This window comes from Chanos chanos, chromosome 10 (assembly GCF_902362185.1).
Source record: "Chanos chanos chromosome 10, fChaCha1.1, whole genome shotgun sequence".
Lineage (NCBI taxonomy): Eukaryota > Metazoa > Chordata > Actinopteri > Gonorynchiformes > Chanidae > Chanos > Chanos chanos.
Window position 1 is genome coordinate 29011618 of NC_044504.1, and position 22337 is coordinate 29033954.

Below are 22337 nucleotides of genomic sequence, written 5' to 3' on the forward strand. Positions count from 1 at the left end.
GAGGAAAGCGATTCAGTTTGGTCCCACATTTACAAGATTTCGTAGTGTACAGTGATTTAACATTGGTTGCCGTCTGCTAGAATCTCATTATATAGTGTAAGTTCAATTTGCTTCCCTGTTTTACTTTGGTGTTAGTCATTCAACTCCTAACCATCAGGATAAATACTGGGTATTTACCTCAGAACATCATGGAAGGTGACATCTCCTCCGTTGTGCAGTCGTTCCATCTCATAGCACATATGCTTGAAGAGAAGCTTGTCTTTGTCTAGGTCCACCTCAAGCCTACCTCTCAGCAGACGCAACAAGAACTTCACCCTTGAGGTGGGGATGACTCCCTATAGAACACATCATAACCTCAACTTGGCTAATTGGCCACCAATTACCAATGTCTTAATTTTCAGGAAAAATGAGCATATGCTGAAAGGCTGAACTAGATCAAAGGCGCTTAGGCTAAAATCTCATTCCACTTCAAAAGTCTGTCCAACGCTAATAGGTTACTGTATAAATGTAGATCTCACCAATATACATCAATACTACCATCCCACACACAGGAACAAAGTCTGTTTTTGTCTGGCAGACCTTTTCTGCACACACTGTGCTGTTTCAGCTGCTGGTCTGGGATCTGCTTTGATGTACAGCTTTTAAAATTAAAGATGATGACAGTAGTTTGGACCACTGCTCTGAGATCATTTATGACTCTCTGAGAAGAAATTTGACGGAATTCAAAGCTTAAAAATTACACAGTCAGACAAAATAGATATCCATACTCTAAGAGGATAAGACTGGTTGAAACTCCTTGTGCGGCTCTCAATAAGCCCAGCTCTGTGGGCCTGTGCCTAATGAAGACGATAGCTCCACATCTTTTGCCATCTGCGACAGGCAGTAATAACCTCGCATTACTCTTGAAGGTGAGAACGTCAATGAGGATTATTAGTTCATTTGCGAGCTGAAGCACTGGTGCGGAGAGAAAGAGACTGCACCCCGGCAATAACAGGCCTCGCCCCACTGACAATGCCAGATCAATGGAACACCTCCACCCCCTCTCACCTCCCGCTTGTCATCTACCATGTTCCAAATGATCTGAAAATGACGCAGGTCGTTGTAGCTTAGCAACTGGTCCTCTTCGGTAGAGTAGAACAAAGAGAAGTTCTCCACAATAATAGCTAGAGGAATATATGAAGAAAGAAGAAAAAAAGGCCTCGGTTATACAGAATGTGCTCACAGTTATTTTCACTCACTTGGACTTGGATCTAAGCATTCTTCTCTGCAAGTATCTATGGGGAAGGCAGTTTGCATAGAATCAATGAGCCCTAGAGAATACAGACACCCTCAGAGAGGGTGTTGGTGTGCAGTCAAAAACTCCTCCACAACTTATTGGTATTCTATGGGGATATTCTCCTCATATTGAGCTTTGAGGCACTAAAATGAGGGAGATTATTCTATCTCTGGGAGGGGAGCGGATCACTGTGTGGACGAGTGGTGATAATGACTCCAGGATGTCACGAATATATCTGAAGGGGTGGGGGTTGGGGAGGGGGGGGGTATTGTATTTCATGAGCTAGTTTGGCTAATGACAGATAGAGAAGGAAATGAGACGTGGTCTCAAGGCAAACAAAAAAAGGAAATTGCTCTGGGCCGGAACGAGGCGAAACATACCCACGAGCAAGTTGAGCATGATGTAAGCGATGATGACGTAGAAGGAGCAGAAGTAGATGAGAGCGCCGGCGTAGTTGCCGCAGTCTGTCTCCCAGTAGCGATGCTTGTCTGGGGTGCAGAATGGAGGTTGCACCTGGGGAACGAGATGCTCATCAAAACAACGAAACAAAACAACACATGTGGCTCTGGACATGACAGTAACTCACATAGAAGGCTAAAAAAACACGTAAACACATGAGCTGCGATTGGAATTTTTTTAACCCGGTGAGCTATTTTCACTCTTCTTAAGTGATTGCTCAGTTGTAACTGAATGCAGACTCCTCGTAAACTATTTCTAATTTAGATGTTTAACAGTTATCTGTCCAGCGAAGATATTTGTTGATGTCCACAATATGTATAGATTATGATCACTATTAACTAAATTTTCATACAGTCCCATAGTTGCATGGTTTGTAGAGGTTGACATGCAGGTACGCAGAGCGGCTTTTTTGGTTCATTTACCATGCAGTCGTGCATGATCTTATTCCAGTCTTCACCTGTAACAATACGAAACAGCACAGTGATGGCTTTCCCAGCTGTAGAAAAGTTTGCGTGCCTGTCAACGAGAAAAAGAGAGAACAGAGAAAGAAAAAAAGGATCAAAAACATGTCTTCTGTGAAACTGTCGAGCTAATTTAAGAGGTAAATCTCAACAGAACCGGAGCATGTTCACAACATGTCAAAATCACTTCAATTACACGAGTTGAGAGAGTTCGCAAACTTCCCCTATTTTATGAAAGCCACAGGAAAGCTGTTATTTCGTAGTGCTACAAATCTCACTTCAGGCCCAACAGCTTGGCTTAATCATTACCTACTACAAATGTGTGATGCACTGTACCTGTTAATATTCTCGCCGTATTTGACGGTGCCAAAGAGGACCACGCCCGCAAAGGCATAGCAGAGAAGCAGAAGGAACATCCCAACAATGATGAAGAAGCTCTTGTACATGCTTACCACCACTGTCAGTAGGAGCATCTTCAGTGTCACCTGCAAATCAAACATACAGTTAATCAAATGCGAAAGAAGAACATTTGCAGTACACTTGTCATTGTTAGTATTGCGTCTGTATTTTATTGACTGTCATTAAACAAAGGCAATGGAAAATTCTCATTCAATTTTACTGTATTTTAATCTTCTCAATATGCTTTTTTAATTGCAACATAAAACGTTTCATTTCTTCATTCACTGTGATTAAACACATTTCTCAAAGCATGCGAAGCTATTAAATAATCCAGCTGAGACTCTTTTTGCTCTGTCATTTACAGGTTGTTGCATGTGATTGTTTATGAAGTACACACAGTGTAATGCAACTGAGTTCACATACTCACGTGTTTTCCACATATAGTAAAGAACCTGAACACTATAACACAAGTCCCCATCATGTAGGTATATGCATTCTAAAGAGAGAGAACACAGGAAATTGATGATAGATGCCATCTCTTGATTATGTAGCTAGCTAAAAGTATGTGTATTCTCATAAAATGACAATTGGTTTTGTGACAGCTTCTCACACTTGTATTAACAAGACTATGACACTACCAAGGTAGGGTTATAACAGAGGTAAAATTCTGCTTTTCTCTTCAAATCACTCTATGCCCCTCCAGTTCCCTGTGTTGGACATTAAATTTTGACATGCAGAATTCTGTTGCTGATAGGACATGCTTCGGCGCCATATGAATCTGTGTTTGCATAACTATGGTAATTTGTCTCTCACCAGTAAGGCAAAATGAAGTATTATCCATATAACGCCCAATGAGGTAACCAACAGATCATATCTGTTCCTTCTGCTCTGCCAGTACCCAGCAGGGGACATTGCTATCAACTTCATAGTCACCTAAATCACAGGGGAGAAGGAGCTATGAGGCAGCACGGTAGGGTAAAATGAATTTTTATGACACATGAGTCTTACTCAGAGGAAATACTTTATGTAGTCATATGGAATGATTTTTATATTGCTCTGCAATTTAGAGAGCAGTAGACCGACTGATGTTTTACCTCGAGGACAAAGATGAAGGTAAAGACCACAGACATGGTTGCCAAGCGGACCGTTACAGGGTCATCCACATCCCACTGTTACACAAACAAATACGGATAAACATGCACAGGGTGAGAGAGGGAGAGAGAGAGAAAGAGAAAGAGAGACAGAGAGACACACAAAGAGAAGGAATGTAAAATGTCTGTTTTAAATGAAATTACAGACTATCTATTTTACTACTGTAATGTGCTATGAATTGCCGCATCTCTGAAATGCTGTGCGATGTTGACTCACCTTGACTGAGAGGAGCACAGACTGGGCAAGGACAAGCACAGCTATGCCTCGCTTAAAGAAAGGATGCTGAGTAATATCATACATCTTAGCACGGAAGCCTCCGTTTTCTAGGGTGGAAAAAAAAAGAGAAACATTTTAAAATGTCAGATTACAATCTTACCCTTACGCGACCGACTGGGGACCCCAACTCAGGGTTATATAGATCTTATGCAGATGTGATGGAATTAGCTCATACAGCGAGATGTTGTTTGTAACACATTAAAATTTAAGACTGCATCCATACATAAAATGCCATTGCACTGTCTGATCTTTGGCAGCACTAGAAAAGAAAAGAGGTTAAAGGAAAGGAAAGGAAAGGAAAAGAAAAGAAAAGAAAAGAAAAGAAAAGAAAAGAAAAGAAAAGAAAGGAAAAGAAAAACTTTTTTAATGTGCTCATCACATGGCTGTCTCCTTGGGAATGCTTTGAAATCTGCTAGATCATCACTTTGGCTCAGCATGTTTGCTAAAGGTCATGGAATCTCAGTAGCATTGATTACTAGCTGCATTCCATTGGTCAGAAATATAGAGAGGGTACAGTGCTGCTTATCTGAAGCTGCTCTAATGGAGAACTCATGCCACAAGACTAATAATATTAATTTTCCTGTTTGCCCAATAACTGTCTCAGTCCTCATACTACCTGCCTCTTCCTCCAGTCCTGCTGTTCAAAACATGTTTTTCTGTTGTCAGGGCAATGGTTGACTGGTGCATTGCTATACAGTCAAAATTATTTATGACATTACAGAAAGATTCTTCCTGTACTAAACTGTAAATAAAATAAAATCAATCATGTTGCTGTACAGACAAAAGAAAGCAAAATACAGACAGAGAGAGAGAGAGAGAGAGAGAGAGAGAGAGAGAGAGAGAGAGAGAGAGAGGAGAAAGAAATTCCAGCTCTTAATCCAGAGCTGTAGCAGTGCTCACCCAGGAGGCTGTCATGCATGGAGTCAAGGGCAGCTCGGTGGTGACTGAGTGGCATGCTAAATGCTAATAAGTCTGAGAGACTTAGGAAGCCTGGCAGAGGCTGCATGTCTCAGTGTGGGGATTACTGACAGCTCAGACACGCACTGAGAAAGAGCAAGTAAAAGTTCCTCTACTCAGGGCATGGAAGAGTGCAGAGAGCAACTGAGGATAACACTTTGAAAAGAAGTAAAGCATCCACACCGGAAAATGGAGGAAAACTCAGCCGGCTTTGAGGAGCACCTTAAAATGAATGTGTACACACATATTCTGGCTCAAGAAAGTATTTGGTGTTTGGTGCTTTGTATTTGTTCTTTGGTTTTGTATTAGCACTGAACTCGTCCTGTAACTTGTGTTATAATCACTTCCCTTAGGAATTTTGTGCTTGCAGGAGGCTATACTGAGGTTACCTTCTTCACTGATTATACTTACTTAATTTAATTGACTTTTTTGTAAGTTGCTCTGGATAAACACGCAGTGACTGGATGAAAACATTTGCATATTTTGTTGGAATGAATGCTTTATGAAATAATCATCAATCAAACAAGAAAGCTAGTCAGGGACCTGTGACAGTTTCTTCAGTCTCCAATTAAGAATCACATGTGCATTATAACAAATTAGGTCAGGCATGTATCCTCACCCTTATTAAATCTATCTTTAAAGCATCAGTTTTCATTACTGGGCTCATATCAGTCGGGACTACTTTAGTCGAACAAGCGCTACTTAACAAGGCTCCGCTGTGCTGAAGTATCAGTGCGAGCAGCATTGGGAGTCGGGAGCCTGTGAAGAGCTTCACCGATCGATACACAAAGAGGAGGATGCTGAGCCTACAGGGAGGGTCGTTCTTATCTCTTTAGCTGCTAGGTACTTATGAGACCCCATTGGCATGCATACTGAATGCATCAGCAACGCACTGCTAAAGAAATCTTTTCATCAGAAGTATCACCGGGCTGTGTTGTAAGTGTCTTATGGGAATTCTGCTTGTAGAAGAAACAGTCGATGAATTCTTAAGTTTACTATCCTATGGACATAACAGAGAGCTGATCAAATGCTCCTCCATGCAGAGCTGAGGGGGAAGCTCATTACAGATGGCCTGAAAGAGAAAGCAAGGGACGGGGCTGAAAAGAGTGGACAATTGGGGCCTGACAATCCTGTCATCTCTCCTGTGTCTGTCTACTCTGATTGCCTGTCTGTCTGCCTGTCCAGCTCCCTGTCTTATAGCGCTTGCTTGAGCCCTTAAGTCTGTCAAAATAGGGTAAATTTTTTGGCGTCTCTCTCTCTCTCTCTCTGGAGTGGTAAGTGATGGACAACGTCTACTCAGAGCGCTGACCTGGGCGTGGGGGGAGGTGGAGAGGTTGAGCTATCTTCAGTCTGCTCTTTAGATCCTCCCATCTCCTCTGGTCCACTGTCAGTAAAGCAGTCCCCTGAACACACACACAAATACACACACACACACACACACACACACAGATGAGGGAAAGATTAAAGAGTGTACAAGGGGCACAAATAATACACACAGCTCATCCTTGATTTTTGTGATATCATGTCAGTTTTGCGCTAAACAAAAAACCTTAAACAATCATTGTGCCCATTTTTAAATATCTCACCTTGTTCTCGTTAAAATTTGCTATGACAACTCCCACAAACAGAGTTAGCCCGATCATACAGCCCAGAAACACAAAGACATGGATGTAGATACCATGGATCTGTGGCAAGAGAGAAAAAAAAGCTGTTACTCTCGAGGTCTTCTTAAATAAGCAGAAGCTGATTAAATATTTTAATACTAAATTGGACACTTACTGGTCCCACTCTGTGTATGATGACGTCTCGAACTTCCACCCAGCCTTTCAGGGACAGCACCTCAAACAGCGCTAGCATAGCATTTCCAACATTGTCAAAATTGAAGTTACGAGGGTTTGCCCTAAAAAATAAGCAAATGATTGTCATTACGGTCACCAAAGATGAGATTAACTGTCTTGTAAAATCAGACTGTTACATGTTATTTGTTATGTGTTAGTGTCAGCCACCACCCACTCACTACCTTTGTAACTCCACTCACATATCCATCCCTATACCCTAACACATATACATAGTGTGGGAGTTTGTGTGTGTATGGGTGCATACAACTGGTAAGCAGCGGGTGGACTCTGACATGTCTGTTTTCATACTTTTTGAGAGAGCTAATTAATTGAGCTCATGATTCCAAATTATCTGCTCATACCTGAGGCAATCAAAGAAAAAATTAGGCACAGTTTAATTAATTCAGTACAACATTTGAAAGAGAAATCAGACTGAGAAATACAAAACTTGGTACTTCTCAAAGGATATATGTTTCTGTAGTTTTCTTTATAAGAGTGTATAGCAAGCATTGCACCGTCACTTACCACACCCTTGGTACCCAAAATCCTGGCTTCTTCTCTTCTGGTTTCAGTTTTAAATTCAGGTTTTTAGAGATGCTGACATTGATTCTGAACATACCATGGCAGTCTTCCTGTAAAAAAACAAAAAAATTAAAACAAAACGCAGAACAGTGGAATGTCCAGTACAGTACAGTTGAGTACAGTAGATCTGACAAGTGATGGTTCAAAAGAAATAAAGCTTTGCTCATACCCGTCTTGAGATGGTCGGATCATTACACTTGGCAAGTTTTCCAGCAAAGAGCTGGACTCCAAAACTTGCGAACACCAGCATTAGAGTCAGGAGTAGAATAGAGACCTGAGTACAGAAATCAATAGTACACTTAAAAGCAAGACGGCTTTCCCACGGAATTCAGTAGCTCCCACTGCTTCCACGTACAGCAGCTTTTTTTTTAAGACGAGAGGACCTATAGAGTGAGTGTCAATCAGCGACATTTTTAACAATACAACTCCGTTGAGAAAGATAATCAGAAAGTCAGGGAGACGGAGTAACTATTACTGTGCCTGCAACCATATTGGAATGGGTCACTTCTTCAGGCACCGAATGGAAGAATATCAGCTGTTCTTTCATATATTTAAAGTGGTGATCCTGATTTATCCCCTGAACTGGCCAGAATGAAGTTAAAATAGAGTGACCTCACAGGCCAAACACAGGCCCATATAGGTTCCATCAGTTCCCAATCAGTGTTTGATGTGCATCAAGAGAAAAGTACATGGATGTTGTGTTCCTAACACAATGTGCAGTGAATTTACCCGCGGACCTAATTTTGCTTGTGTGAAATGTTTTACATATGACTGCATCTAGAGGAAGATCCATTTGGTTCGGTGTTTCTCAAGTCCAGTCCTGGGGATGCACTAGGGATTGCATGTACTTAAAACCTAACACCAGCATATCCAGGTCGGCGAGGTCAAGTGCTCAGTTTTCAGCGGATAAGTTTAATCAGGTGTGGCAGTATTGGGCTAGATGAAAAATCTGCTATCTTGTGGGTCCCCAAAACTGAGGCTGAGAAGCACCGAATTAGACAGACATCAACTGAAAGATAGGGCCCACTGACCAGGAAGATCTCTTTGAAACCTTTGAGGACTTCCCGCACCACCTTCCTCATCTGGGGCACCAGTTTGAAGATACGTAGTGGACGGAGGCAGCGCAGCATCATCAGGAGTTGGGCGCCTGACTCAGGAGGAACGTCGGTGGGTAGCCAGCACAGGAAGATCAGACTTACCTACAGTACAGAAGTAAACTTCATTTCCATATATGACTGAATATAAGAAACATGTTTTAACAGTAGTTAGGCAATACTATCTTGTAAATATCACTTAAAATTCCCTCATAAAGGTGATTAATACATAATGTGTAGAATGACAGCTGGTGGCCAACATTTTGAATGAACCGTTTTTCACCAGTTTGTGATGACAGCTTTTGAAGATCCTATCCCGATAACCCCTACTGCCTACAAATTGCAAAGAAACTCCCTGAACGTCTCTAAACTATTAAATAGCAATTTCATACTACATGCATGAGGATCTGTCATGTTTTCATTTAACAGAATGAGTCTGAATAAGAAGAACAGACAGAGCAGTTCTGATTTGTTCTCTTCAGGTTTCACTATGTGATTTACATGCAAATGATGAGAACTGAAGACTGAAAAGAACTTAAAGTAAACATGTCTCAATTTATGATACTGGGACGTTGAAATGAAATTTTTACAATCGTTAAACTGATCTACAGAAGTTCATTCAAAGGCTGCTTCAAATTAATTGGAAACGTCTGTAATCAAAGCGAAGGGTGGTTTTCACTTGAATTAGCAGAAGAAAGCATCCCGTCTATGAGCGGCAGGGATTCCACTCTTACTAAATAGATAAAGATGTCCATGACACCACCAAAGTCCCTGATGACTGCTGTGGGTGTGAAGAAGAGACCGTCAGCCATGATCTTCAGGTTCAGTTCAATACTCATGAAGATGACAAACACATACTCTCCAATCTACAAGCAAAACAGAGCCAAAGGGAAGCTACGGATGAGAGCAACAATCAATCAAATGACTTCTGAATTTTTAATGCTTTGGACAAGCAATAGGATCAGTGTATGATGGTACCTTATGCACCAAAAGGTCATTCACTTGACAGATGACTGCCATTTGGTGGTTATGAATTTGTACAGCATTGACCTGATTTGCTACAGGCATTACTTATAAGTGTATGGGTGTGTTCTCTAGTGGTTCTGACACAACAGTAACTACTGATTTGCAATAGGCGATTTCTGCTTGCCCACATAAAACTGACTGATCACCCTTACGAGAGGAAAGTTAAATCATTCCCTTAACAATCGGATGCCGTTCTCTGAAACGACTGAAATTCACTGACATTTCTATCACTCTACATACAGTACTACTACACTGCCAGAAGAGTTGTCCAATCTGATGCGTTGGAAAGTTTCAGTGAGGACTGAATCAGTGTGAAATTCAAAGTCAAGGTCTTCTGCACAAAACTTTTCTAACCAAGAGTACGTTGTCTTTGAAAGAGGGGTTCCCAAATGACATTTCCTTTTCAAGCACTCTGAATTTGAAATGGGAAAGTTTCAAACAGTTGAATCTATGTTAACAAAAAAAAAAGTGTTCCGGGGAAATGAAGTAAATGGTATCAAATGTGCACAAAGTTCCAAGGGAGATAAAATGGAAATCACACATTCTCAAAAGTGCTTTTATATCAGTGAAAATGTATAAAGAGCTAGAGAAGGACTTATAGAAAAGAACCAAGAGTGGGGAGAGCTTTTATTCTTTTTTCTTTCTTTTTTTTTACCTGTAGGGTGGGTACATGCATGACTCTGGTGAAAGGAGATTCAAACATCATCGAGATGCAGGAACAGATGGTGACCACGATCATCACCCAGTCCAGGTATGTGACTAAGCCAAGCAAATCGCTAAAACACACAAACACACACACACACACACACACACACACACACACACACGCACACACACAGGGCTTAATGCAGGCAGGAAGAACTCAAATGGGCCATGCTTCAGCAGATCTTGAGGAACTGGTCTGCAATAAGCTGCCTTATGTAAGTCTTTACTGATTTCACACAAGTAGGTGAAAAGTGGTGCGAGCATTCCATGACAATGCAACCCCCATATGCAGCCCACACTATACACCCACCACCACACATGCTGTCCAAGTCCCTGGGTACATAATAAATCTAATAAAATGATTTGATTCCATTTCTTCTGATTCAAAAGCAGGCATTTAAATGGTCTTTGGCAATCCTGACATCCAGGGAGGTATGAAATCAGTAGCTAGGCTTCCACCGACTGTAAAAATGGCAAGCCTTATCTGAGAGGGAGAAATAAAACAACCAAAATGTGCTTGTTTTGCTTTTCCCATATGTATGTGACAAGCAAGACATACATTTCAAATTCAGAGATGCAGTAGCCCCATAAACATTAAAACTTACTAAAGCTGATGGTACTTTGTGTTCTTTACTGCTCCTGTTATTGGGTCTGTTTTTGACCTACAAACAAATAAACAAATAGATAAACAGATAGATAAACAGAAATAATTCTTAATAGACATGAGCAGTGCAGTGAGACAGATGTGACTCACACACAGGCAGCTATTAACTCAGAGACAAACATATTCATCTGTAAATGAACTCAAAGGCAAACATCTTCCTGAGTCGCCTTAGTAACTAAAGGATGTCTTACGCATTGAAACGGGCCCTCACTACCATCCTGCAGAAGTTGCGGAAACGATGTTCTCTCCCCACGATGAAGAGAGGCTTGTCAAAATATGGATGGTTCTCCCTAAGCTCTTCCTCTTGGACTTTCCTACACACACACACAAAAAAAAAACACATATCCACACACATAGGCGATGAATCATTCTGCAAACTCCTGTGAGGCTAACGCTCTGCTTCCATACCACTCTCTTATGCTTGACCCGTAAATTGTAAACAATGCAAGTTTGAGGGAATCCTCTATTCAGCTGGGATTTAAAGCAAGACAAATTATTAAGGGCACTGGTGTGGACCTTGCACATGGCTGTGTTTTATTGAGTAGAGTAGGCATGCAATTTCACAGAGGTCAGCTAGTTTGCCTGACTTGCACAGTACATCATTATGGCATCCCAATGCCCTTATACTGAGACCCTAAGTAACACAACGGTCATTAAAACATTCTTTATTTGTAGTCAGTTACTCATTTAATGAGACGTATACACAGCCCTTTCATGTTTGCTAATTTCCTGTTGTCTAAACAGCGTTTCTGTCATTGCTTAGCTGTGATGTCATATCAAGGAGGACGCAAAGGCATAAATAAGCCTGCCTCACAGTTCAGTGACATTTTATGTAATGACACTTCTATGAAAGCTTTGGTGTTATTTTACTGTGCTGGTCTCAGCTCTAAGGTTATATATCAGTGACACTTTTTTGGCCATTGTGGGAGCCTAAGTGACATTGGTTTATGACTTTTTCAGTGCAATAATGAAGCCTCCTTTAGACAGTGCTGAGTAGTCAAAATGCAAAGTGTTTTTTTTACGGTGGAGCTGCGGCTGAAGTTGTTACCGTTTCATCTCAGCTTGCTCCTTCTTCTCCTGGATCATTTTGATTTCGCTGTCCTCTCTCTGGGCGTTGCGGTAACGTACGGTGCTTGAGTGCTACAGATAAGAGGGGGGAGTCAGAAACTTTCTCAGTCTGGTTCTCCATCTGCAGCTCTGTGGTTGTGAAGTGACAGTGCTGGTGCATGTGTGTGGTGTCCCCGTGTGTGAACTCACTTCCTGGGTCAGCGTCTCCATGGACTTGCCTCTGCTTATCCTCTGACTGGTGGAGCCGTGCCTCAGAGACCTGTAACACAGGGACAGCACAGTCACACACTAACCCACACTTAATCAACCTACATAGGTCAAAAACTGCTCATTTTACACAATGTTTGTGTATTGTGTGAGTGAGAGCGTGAATGTGAGTGATTATGCGGGTGTTTGCGCATTTATCTTATGTACCTACCTCCGTTCTTGTCGAATGTGATGCTGCACACTAAGGATAGAACGTTCTTTGGTTGGCTGGCCCTCAAAAGAGCCACTCAGCATGCGCTGTCTAGTGCAGGCTCTACGGTAACACAAAACACACACGTACACACACACGCATATCAAGATCTTTGGCAACCCTGGTCTCCAGTCATAGAGACAGAGTGGAGCCTATTTTAACTTACTATTTTAACTATATTAATTCAATACCGGACTAAAATCCCCAAAAAAGAAACACAACTTGACTTTTAAATAAGAATTTATTTAACTAGTCTTGCAAACAGCAAACAGTATGGAACTGCTGCTGTTTTCACTTCACAGGTGCCCAGCCTTTTGATTCATCCTTTGAGATCCATGTATTATGACTTATATAGTGCACGGGAATTGTTCTGAACTAATCATCTAACTGTGTGCTTGCCTGAAAATGATACACCAAATCAAGATTGACACAGCACTCCCCAGAGGTCATATGTTACTCTGTGCACTCTATGCACGGCAGATGGTTCGCATTAGGACTGGGAATGGACTGAATTGCAGGACAAACAAAACAAAACAAAATAAATGAGGGACGGGGTACTAAACAAAGATTAATGAATCAAATACAGGTTTATCTAGTGTAGATGTCATTTGAAGAATCTGAAATTGCTATTTGAAGAGTCTGAAATATGACCTTGACCTATGACCTATCTATCTCTCACGTGCATTCATCTGACGGAAACCAGCTAAGCTATTGAGAAACCAATTAAGCTATTACAGAAGTGTAATAATGATAATTAAAAAAAACTCTTCCTCTTTAAAATTCAAATTCAAAGCCTTATGAGAACAAAGTGTATATCTTAGCTTAAAGCCTAAAGTTTTGTTGCTTTTCTTGTCACCCAGCTTCATATGGTCTCTGATTTGCTGATTTGAAAAAAAAAAAAAAAATCGACATTTAGTTAAGAGCTGAAAACAAAAAGCAGCAGCACTCTGGCCCACCAAGACTACAACTGGGCTTCTCTGTTTTGTACTAATCATGCCAAACTGCTCCACTCCAGTCCAATCAAGGAGATTTGGTCACAAATGGAGAGTCATGGATATATTATGCACACCTCTGTCCTCTGCATGCACAACACATAAAAACAGAGCCAATCATTCTTCCCCATCATTATTCTAGCCTCGGCACCCTGAGGCTGTAACTAGCTGTTTCCTCTCCGTCACCCATTAATTTTAGAACCATGTACCAGAACACAGCTAATGACAATTTGGACTTTAAAGGGATGTCACACATATTTATGGGCACTCCAACTGATGAGAGGCTGGCTGGACAAGGAGGATGTGAGTGAGAGTGTGTGTGAGAGTGTGTGTATATAAACAGACCAGGTCCTAGATGGCACAGGAAGTTAACGTGGGATGGCTACTAATGCACTGCCTGGTTACTCAGGGGGAATATGCACGAGGGGTGTGTGTGTGTGTGTGTGTGTGTGTGTGTGTGTGCGTGCGTGTGTGTGTGTGTTTTGTGGGGTGGCAGTCGGGGTTGCTGCAGGGCTCTGTTATTCTGGAACCTAACACCTTTGAATCAGTCTGTGGCCCAGTGGGAACTCTGTATGTACGTGTGTGTGTGTGTGTTTTTGTGTGTGTTTTTGTGTGTGTTTTTGTGTGTGTGTGTAGATTTGTCTTTGTGTGTGTGTCTGTGAGTGAAAGAGAGAGAGAGAGAGAGAGAGAGAGCGAGAGAGAGAGAGAGAGAGAGAGAATGGGAAGCAAAACCGATTTTGCCTGGAATAAATCTCTTCACTGCCATGAGCTGCCAGGAAACTGTGGCAATGCTTCACTGCTTTTAATTTGAAAGCAGAGCATCACATTAAATGTCTTACACAGATCCATTTCTTTGCCTGTGTTTCTGTTTATTGTGACTGCCCTTTGGAGTGGAGAAATCAGCTAGTGAAAAACTGGCACATTACTAAATATTCAGATCACAACAATCAAAATAAAATCACTATTTAGTAGCAAGGCTTTAAAATGACTGATTAAAACAGATTCATAGATAACCTTACCTCAGGATTTTATTGACTGTTGTCTCCTTTTCCATAAGGTTTCGAGCACGGATACTGAATACTGACCTCCGAAGCTAGAGGAAGAAAGTGTAGTTACACAGTTGGATACACTTATGACGGTGATAAAGAACTCACGAATGACAATAAAAATTCCAAATCAAGTGTGAATATACTCAAAACTACAAAGTATAATCCCAGAGCAAGTAACTTTTCATGACATGTCCAGAAGAAATCGGCACCAGTGCAATGAGTTCTTTTGAACCAATCATCACTGTATCTATCAGTCTGTGTGTGTGTGTGTGTGTGTCCTGAAAAAGAGATACTGCTGAGTCATAAAGGGAGCTTGCACTTTTCTTCAGTATTCTCTCTGTTTGGTATATCTCAGTGAGTCAGCCTGGTGTTCTTTGAGGTGTGATCAAAAAAAGCGGTGTTTTGACTAGCAGTGGGGTGGAGAGAGCTATACAGACGCTACCTTCTGATCGATGTATTTATTATCTTCAATGGCCGACCTCTTGGAGTGGTCACAGGAGGAGGAGGATGCAGACGGCAGCCTACGGAACAGACAGCTCGTGTCCTGCTGCTGTCGATCAATGAACTGTTTCATGAAACTCTCCCTGAAAGACATACACACAAGCATGTAAAGGGATATATAAACACACGCACACACAGTGCACAGACTTAAAGGCTGTAAGCCACTGACAAATAACTGCATTCACTGGATGTGGAGTAAAGGGGAATGTTAATATCAACATTACTGGTGACTAAGACATGACACTCAGAGCTACCTCAAAACCAATGTCAATGTCGATTATGAGATCATCTGTAATTATGCTGATTAAGGTATCACTGTTGATTTCTTCGCGTACACCGACACAATACAAAGAAACAAAGTCATATGGCTTTAATTATAGATGTCCAATACATTATGAAAAAAAATTAACCTCATCAGAGCAGTTCAGGCAATATTTCAATTTTTTTTTTAGAACTTCAGACTCTTGGAATAAAACAAGAGAGCTCAAAAGCAGTTTCATGAGGGGTCACAGTGCAAATCCATATTTTCCTGTTATACCTGATCCTGGGAACGGTGAAGTCTGAGGGGAGCTTGGAGATTTTCACCATCTGAGGCCTGTTGGGAAACTTCTCAAAAATACGTAGGCGCAGCGGAAGCTTCTCCTTGGTATCAGCATTAGCTTCACTCTGTTTCAGCTGCAGAGAGAACCAGTATGTTTCACAACAAGAGCTGTATGCTTAAATGACAGGAAACTACGAAAATAAACCCACAGCTACCCTATGTGTTTTTATATCTATATAAAACCACATTTAACTGTTAAATATGTCTGGCTTGGTGATAAGGTTACACTGAGTTACACTGCTGTGGTTTGGCAAACCGCACTGGCAATGCTGTGAGTTAATATGCTCCTAAAATGCTTAGACTGTTTGATCCTTCTTAACCATTTATCTCTGCGGAGTTCCACTAATGTAATACAGTAGCCCGTGGAGATTAGGTTTGTGTTTTACATACACATCACCCTCAATTCAATAGGCTTACATAGCAGATAAGTCTTTCTGTGTGGTGTATGATGGACAGAAACCAGACAAAAAAATATTAACATGCTTGATAATTCTGTTAACATAGGCAAAAGGTAAGAATCCACAGAATGAAACGGATGTGGTCAATATAGGTTAACAGGAAGATGAAACATTTTGCATTGGTGAAAATTGGTCTCTCTTAAATCCTGGTCCTACTGAGAAAGCCAAGGCTGTTTCAGGTTGCTATGTTAAAGCTCCGTCCAAAGATGGCAGCAATGCATAGTCCCATCTTATCTAACCCCACACAAATAGAAATCACATCTGCCCACACACACACACACACACACACACACACGCACACGCACACTACATTCTGGAAAAATCAAAACAAATCAGTAACATATGTAAATATTTCTATGAAACACCAGCCTGTCGGGGTAAATGAGCGACACAAAATACACATGCACACAACCAGCACAAACTGGTCAAAACAAAGCAAAACATCTTGAATAACTGGAAGCAAATTATATCGATTTAATTACATACGAAATCAGGCTTATTAAAATTCTCTGGGTGGCACAGTCTGTCTGGAAGTCTGCAGATACATCTGATGCTTTTCTGTTAGCCTAAGACAGTGAGCAAAATGAGGTTTTCTGATGGCTGTTTATCACTGAGAACAAACCACCACCAGCTCTGTCCTGCCCTGTCTTTGCATGGCCGCCTAAGACCATTCTAGAAATGAGGGGGAGTTTGCAGGGATAAGGACTGTCTGGGAGGCAAAAGGCTTAAAAAGGAGAAAGAAATACTAATCTACTCGTTGCCATCTTAACAGCATCACTGGCTGTGGAACTGCCCGTCTCGGTCTTAGGATGGTGAAATGCAGTGTTTTTGCCGCCCAGTAGTTATTAAAAAATGTGTGGCCGACAATGTGGAGCAACAAAAGGAAAGTAATTATTGAACTGACTTTAAAGATTTCTGCGTCATTGCTGTTTTATGTGTGAGTCTCTTCTCACAAACCTAGAGAACAGACAAGTTTGAAAGACGGGGGAGAAAGAGAGAGAGAGAGAGAGAGAGACTGTTTGCGATTGGCCAATATGCGCTACTTGTAACTGTGCTGTTGCTTGATGCTGCTATTTTGCCAAGAGGCACAAGAGAGAAAAATCGATGTCACAGGGCTTCTGGGCATTTGAGCTGAACTCATACAGGCTTTCAGTTGTTTGGAGTAGAAAGTCCTCAGTGACAAAGTACTGTGAAGAGAGACTGGCTCAGAAGCCAAAGCTCTTAGTAGCAGCCCTCAGGTTGAATCTCATTGAGATCAAGTTGCTACTACACTGACACATTGGAGGCTGGTACAGTGTAATGCTCTTTCCCACAGATTCTTTGCCAACTTTGATCTGTTAAGTACAAAATACAAAACCTGCACCTGTGACACATGGACGTTTTTACACTGGAGCGTTCCTTCAGCTGAAACACACAATGGGAAACAGTATTTTCCAGGTTCGCAACAGTATCTCAGGTAATATTAATGTAAATAAGGAGACTGTTGACTTTTAGGATATCAATATTAAGAACATTAATCTCCTGTTTGCTTTTCGACACACATTCCGCATGAAACAGCACAAAAACAGCTATTGTCTCATTTCAGCATACTGTACCCAACTCACATTTACTCGCATAGCTATGGTCACCCGCGGCAAAAGGTCAAAATTTTATCTTTTTTTTTTTTTTCTGGAGGGAAAAAGTGCACTGCTTAAAAGTGTGAGTTTTAAAACCTCACATCCCCAGGGCCCAGACAACGAGGGCTGCGCTCTGCAGGGCCACTCCAGCTGAATGCTCTGCTCAGCAGAAGACTCTGATTAGCCCAGGCCACAGGGCCGACGTAGAGCAGAACACGTGAAGGAGGTAATGCATGCTACCAACCACTACAGTGAACTATGAATGTTCCTCCTGTGTAAACTGCTAAACAACGCTACATGGCTGTGCTACAGTATGAGACTATCTGCTTGTTTCGTCCTACTCACTGAAACACATAATAAGTACTATCTTTGACTTAGTTATTGGAAAAGAAAGTCCCTGAAAACAGAAAAATGTGGCAGTTTATTTTTGCGTGAAACTGGTGGCCATGGTTGGTTGGGTTATTTACAGAGGGAAATAGCTGAGGTTAGTCCAGCTGTGCAGTACACTGCACCTTTGACTTGATCAATACACAAAGATGAATTGGATATATAACAGGTGTGTTAATATTGGTTCGCTTGTGGTACATTCACAATGAAACGAACCATGTCATATTGATTTTTCTGATCCTGATAAAAATTTTGTTTTGATGCTAAGTGAAGCAAATATAGGCCATCTGTGTCACATGGGTCGGGTCAGTTCCTCAGATATTGTGTGTGTGTGTGTGTGTGTGTGTGTGTCTGCGTGTGCGTGCGTGCGTCATAGACCAGTCTATAGTTTAAGCTCATGATGATGAATCAGATGTGGTCCTTTTCATAAATCAGAAAAGCTGGAGCAGAGCAACTAAAATGAATGCCTCGGCCTTCAGATACATTAGGGTGATCCATTCACCCCTTTTCTCACATTCCTTCCAATTTCAGGCTCGACTGAACTGTGCATTAGGATTTTCTCCAGATCCCCCATCTCCATGGAAGACAGGGGGTTTAGTATTAACCAACTGCATTAAACATTACAGCATAAAATTCCAAGGGAACTGAGTGAATGTAGTGAATGGTTAGCCCTCATACCATTTAAGGCCCACTGTACATTTAGCTCTTCAGTAATGAAATACAGGTTTATTAGTGTGCGTGTGTGTGTGTGTGTGGGTGTGTGTGCGCTGAACACTGAATATCCTGTCTGACAGGGAGCTGAGTGTGCTCCCTGTTTAGATCTTGAAGGCTGTGGAGGTTTCCTCGAGATGCTAATATGGCAGGAGTGCAGGAGTGTCAGTGGGAGAGGAACAGGGCGGCATGTTATGACAAGACAGAGAGAGAGAGAGAGAGAGAGAGAGAGAGAGAGAAAGAAAGAGAGAGAGAGAACAAGAGAGGGAGGACTAACAGACATGGAAGAAGCAGACCATCTCTGGCTCTCTCTCTCTCTCTCTCTCTCTCTCTCTCTCAGCTCTCCTCCCTCCACATCACAGACAACTCCACACAACAGTCTGACAGAGTTACACCAGCCATCTGTCAAGAAGGATAGCAACAAATCTCCAAAGCTTCTTTTATGTAACATTTGTGTCCTCCACTTGATCTTACGGCAACCTTTTGATTTTAGTTTAACCATTGTAATTTCTTAGGTGTAGTTTCGATAAACCTCAACATTGGCTTTGTTTGGGGAATGGTCTGACTAACAGTTTATTACCTCATGTACAACTGGTCATATCTCCACATACAACTTTTCAAAAACCTGTACCCTTGTACATTTCTGTATAAAATAAATGTTTCTCTCTTTACCATGTGGAGAACATCTCCAAATGTTACTAGACAGGTTCTCAAACTGTCTTGGGATTATGATTTATACTTTGGAAAGAATGCAGCTGATTTCAGACTGTGGACTGTGTCCAAAAAAAGCCTACTTTTTTATCTCTCAGGAGTGAGATGGAAAAGTTTAAGCCGTCCTTGTATCAAGGCCGCTTCTGAAGACTCTCAATGCTCACAATAAAAGGGCCCAGATTAAGCTTCTTAGATCAATATACGTGTAGAATTAAAAAAAAAAAAGAAAAGAAAAAACAAAAAAAACATTTACAACACTGAATGAACTCTTTTATCTCTAGTCATACAGTGGTTGCTACACAGAGGACACTGGTTATCAGATAAATGGGCATTCAGGAAGACCTTAACTCAAGTACGTTCTGTTCATGGTTGCTCCTGGAGGCCACAGAAAGACAGCTGGAGTACATTACCACACTAAAAATACCTGACTCTGAGAAAGCACAGTGAGGCAGAGCTGAAGAGAAACTTACAGAATGCTATATTCATTTTGACCATTTCCCTTTGTTCCTTATTCCCACAGAATTCTGTCTGACGATGCATCAGAACCCCAAGCTATGTAGTGCTTGCTAACTGACTGGCTGACTGGTCAAATCTAATGGAGAGGGACAACATAGGAGAGAGAATGAGAGGGATCACCAGATAGCATCAGATACATTAACGATGGAATCGACCAGGAGAGCGCAGGAGATGGTTACCACTCTCTCTGATGAGGTGATTAGAAGAGCAGGATGTGAACCTGAAACAAATTTTGGTTCTATAAATCAATGTATGTCAAAAGAATAAAAGCAGGAGTTGAAAGAAGAAGAAGCACAAGAAGCACAAGAAGAAGAAGAAGAAGAAGAAGAAGAAGAAGAGGAAGAAGAAGAAGAAGAAGAAGACTGTTATTTAAGGTTCCATGGCTTTGTGATGCAATATCTGTTATGACTCACTTCTCAGTGAAGCAATGAATCTGCACAGTCAGTGGCTATACTGAGCCACCTCCTAACAAAAAGATATTGCTACATGATCAAAAGACCTGATTATGAATAACCAAGTAAGTAAGCAAGCAAGCAAATGAATAAATGTGGTCTGAGTCCAAACGGTGTCTTTAAAAAGCCTTATTGTGCCCAATGTAAGAAATCTCAAACTCATAACGTGTGCTGTCTTATCAAGGTCTTCAACAGACAGAGTAAATTCTGTATTTAGGTCTTGTACAGATTTTTCTTTCCCATTTTAATGAAGCATTTATTTCTCCCTTTTAGTAAAGTCTGGGTCAAAGTCAAGCTGAGATATGACTATGAGGGTACATGAACTGAAGCCAGTTAGAAAAGCCTAAAATGAACCACAGCAAAGTGTGCTTGATGAAGTCCCTCCAGACTTAGTGAACCTCCACAAGTAGCTGAAAAGAAGGGGGAAGGAGGAGACGGAGGTCATTGTTTCCCAGTCATTTAGTATCTAATGAGGCATGGCTGCATTGCATAGGCTTCCAGCTCTCAAATTCAGTCTCACTGGAGGGAAATGGAAGGTGACATTGAAATCATTTATTCTACAATTCACGTCCAAATACACTATGTTATTCAAGGGTCCTGGAGCATTAGATCAACCAGTGCAATGGACAGAATCAAAAGAGATAGCTCTGGTTAAAGTTCACATGAAAAAAGTGCACATGTTGTCTTGCCTGAGGTGAAGCAAGTTTTTCAATACTTTTGGACAAATGAAGTCCGTCATGCAAAATGTGTATTTGTTTTGGCCCCCCCTGCTGGGTTTAAATTGGGTTAAGGTGAGGGAAGTGGAGGGAAGCTGTCATAGGCAAGTAAATATTCACGCAAACAGTCTGGGACAGCAGACGTCTGGATCAGGTGCAATGTTCAGACAAAGGGTGAGTAGACGAGACATAGGCGGAGCTAGGTGAAAACGAGGCTCTGTACACTGAAAGGATGATGGGCAGCTCTCTGTTGCTAAGGAGAAGGCATGACTATGACTGCCAAGAGAGATGTGTGAGGCATGTTTGTGCAACACACAGCCATTTTGCTAGACATTTCAGAATTTTAATTTACATAAAGAGTTTGTGTGTGTGTGTGTGTGTGTGTGTGTGTGTGTGTGTGTGTGTGTGTGTGTGTGTGTGAGCGAGTGTGTGTGTGTGTGTACTAGTGCATGTCTGAGCACTGGCATACTCCTCTTGGGTTTTCCGGGTAAGAGCAGATGTTCTTTGTGCAGAAGAGAGAGGGAGAGGGAGAAAAAGGGTCCCACACAGATCAAATGTATTCTCGATCCCCTGTGCTCAGAATGCGTTCCGTGCCAGTTAAAACATTCCTTAGCAATTGGAAGCAGCAAGACAAATATCCTCATCTGGACAGGAGAGGAAGATACTGTTTTATTTTTATACCTTTTCTGGCTCTCAATGAATTGCACAGCTGTGTTTGCAAACTCGATAACAGTTTCGGTGATCTCCCCAATCCAGCTATCCATCATTTTTACTCTAATCCTGTTCTTCTGTAAATCCGGGCTGACTGTGTTTCCATGCACCAAAGATACAATACCAGTGAGACAGCCTAATTCTTTTTCTTCCTTCCTTCTCCTTCCCTTTCCAGACACTCCCCTCTCCCAACACTGAGCACAGACAGACAGGACACCATGTATGTGGACATCATGTGCACTAGATGGCAGTATGGTTAGACGCAATAAGCCATCAAATGACAACAACGTGACATTTCTAAAGTTCGAACTTCAGAACAAACCACAGAAATGATTCCTGGCATACAACACAAAAGTATTGTTCCATCACTTTTCTTTGCTGTGTAACAGAGGTATTTCATAGTGAAAGCAATTTAGGCAACAAAAAGAGCAACAAAACAACAGCGAGATTAATCAGAAGTGATGTTATAGTAATGATGAAATAACAAGGTAGAAACTGGGAG

General features: G+C 41.5%; 1 protein-coding gene across 1 annotated transcript in view; it reads right to left on the reverse strand.

Moving 5' to 3' along the window:
• Positions 1-22337, reverse strand: part of nalcn (sodium leak channel, non-selective) — a 65960-nt gene that overhangs the window by 1420 nt on the left and 42203 nt on the right. Inside the window, exons 16-40 of the mRNA XM_030786705.1 lie at positions 15495-15631; positions 14898-15039; positions 14426-14499; positions 12376-12477; positions 12147-12216; positions 11938-12029; positions 11081-11203; positions 10831-10887; positions 10176-10296; positions 9229-9360; positions 8432-8599; positions 7570-7674; positions 7344-7450; positions 6760-6880; positions 6567-6665; positions 6290-6383; positions 3964-4070; positions 3690-3764; positions 3409-3528; positions 3023-3091; positions 2533-2681; positions 2158-2251; positions 1657-1789; positions 1048-1163; positions 178-335 (exon numbers count right to left, since the gene is read on the reverse strand). Of these exons, the coding sequence (XP_030642565.1) occupies positions 178-335; positions 1048-1163; positions 1657-1789; positions 2158-2251; positions 2533-2681; positions 3023-3091; positions 3409-3528; positions 3690-3764; positions 3964-4070; positions 6290-6383; positions 6567-6665; positions 6760-6880; positions 7344-7450; positions 7570-7674; positions 8432-8599; positions 9229-9360; positions 10176-10296; positions 10831-10887; positions 11081-11203; positions 11938-12029; positions 12147-12216; positions 12376-12477; positions 14426-14499; positions 14898-15039; positions 15495-15631 (2765 nt within the window). The remainder of the gene's footprint in view (positions 1-177; positions 336-1047; positions 1164-1656; positions 1790-2157; positions 2252-2532; positions 2682-3022; positions 3092-3408; positions 3529-3689; positions 3765-3963; positions 4071-6289; positions 6384-6566; positions 6666-6759; positions 6881-7343; positions 7451-7569; positions 7675-8431; positions 8600-9228; positions 9361-10175; positions 10297-10830; positions 10888-11080; positions 11204-11937; positions 12030-12146; positions 12217-12375; positions 12478-14425; positions 14500-14897; positions 15040-15494; positions 15632-22337) is intronic.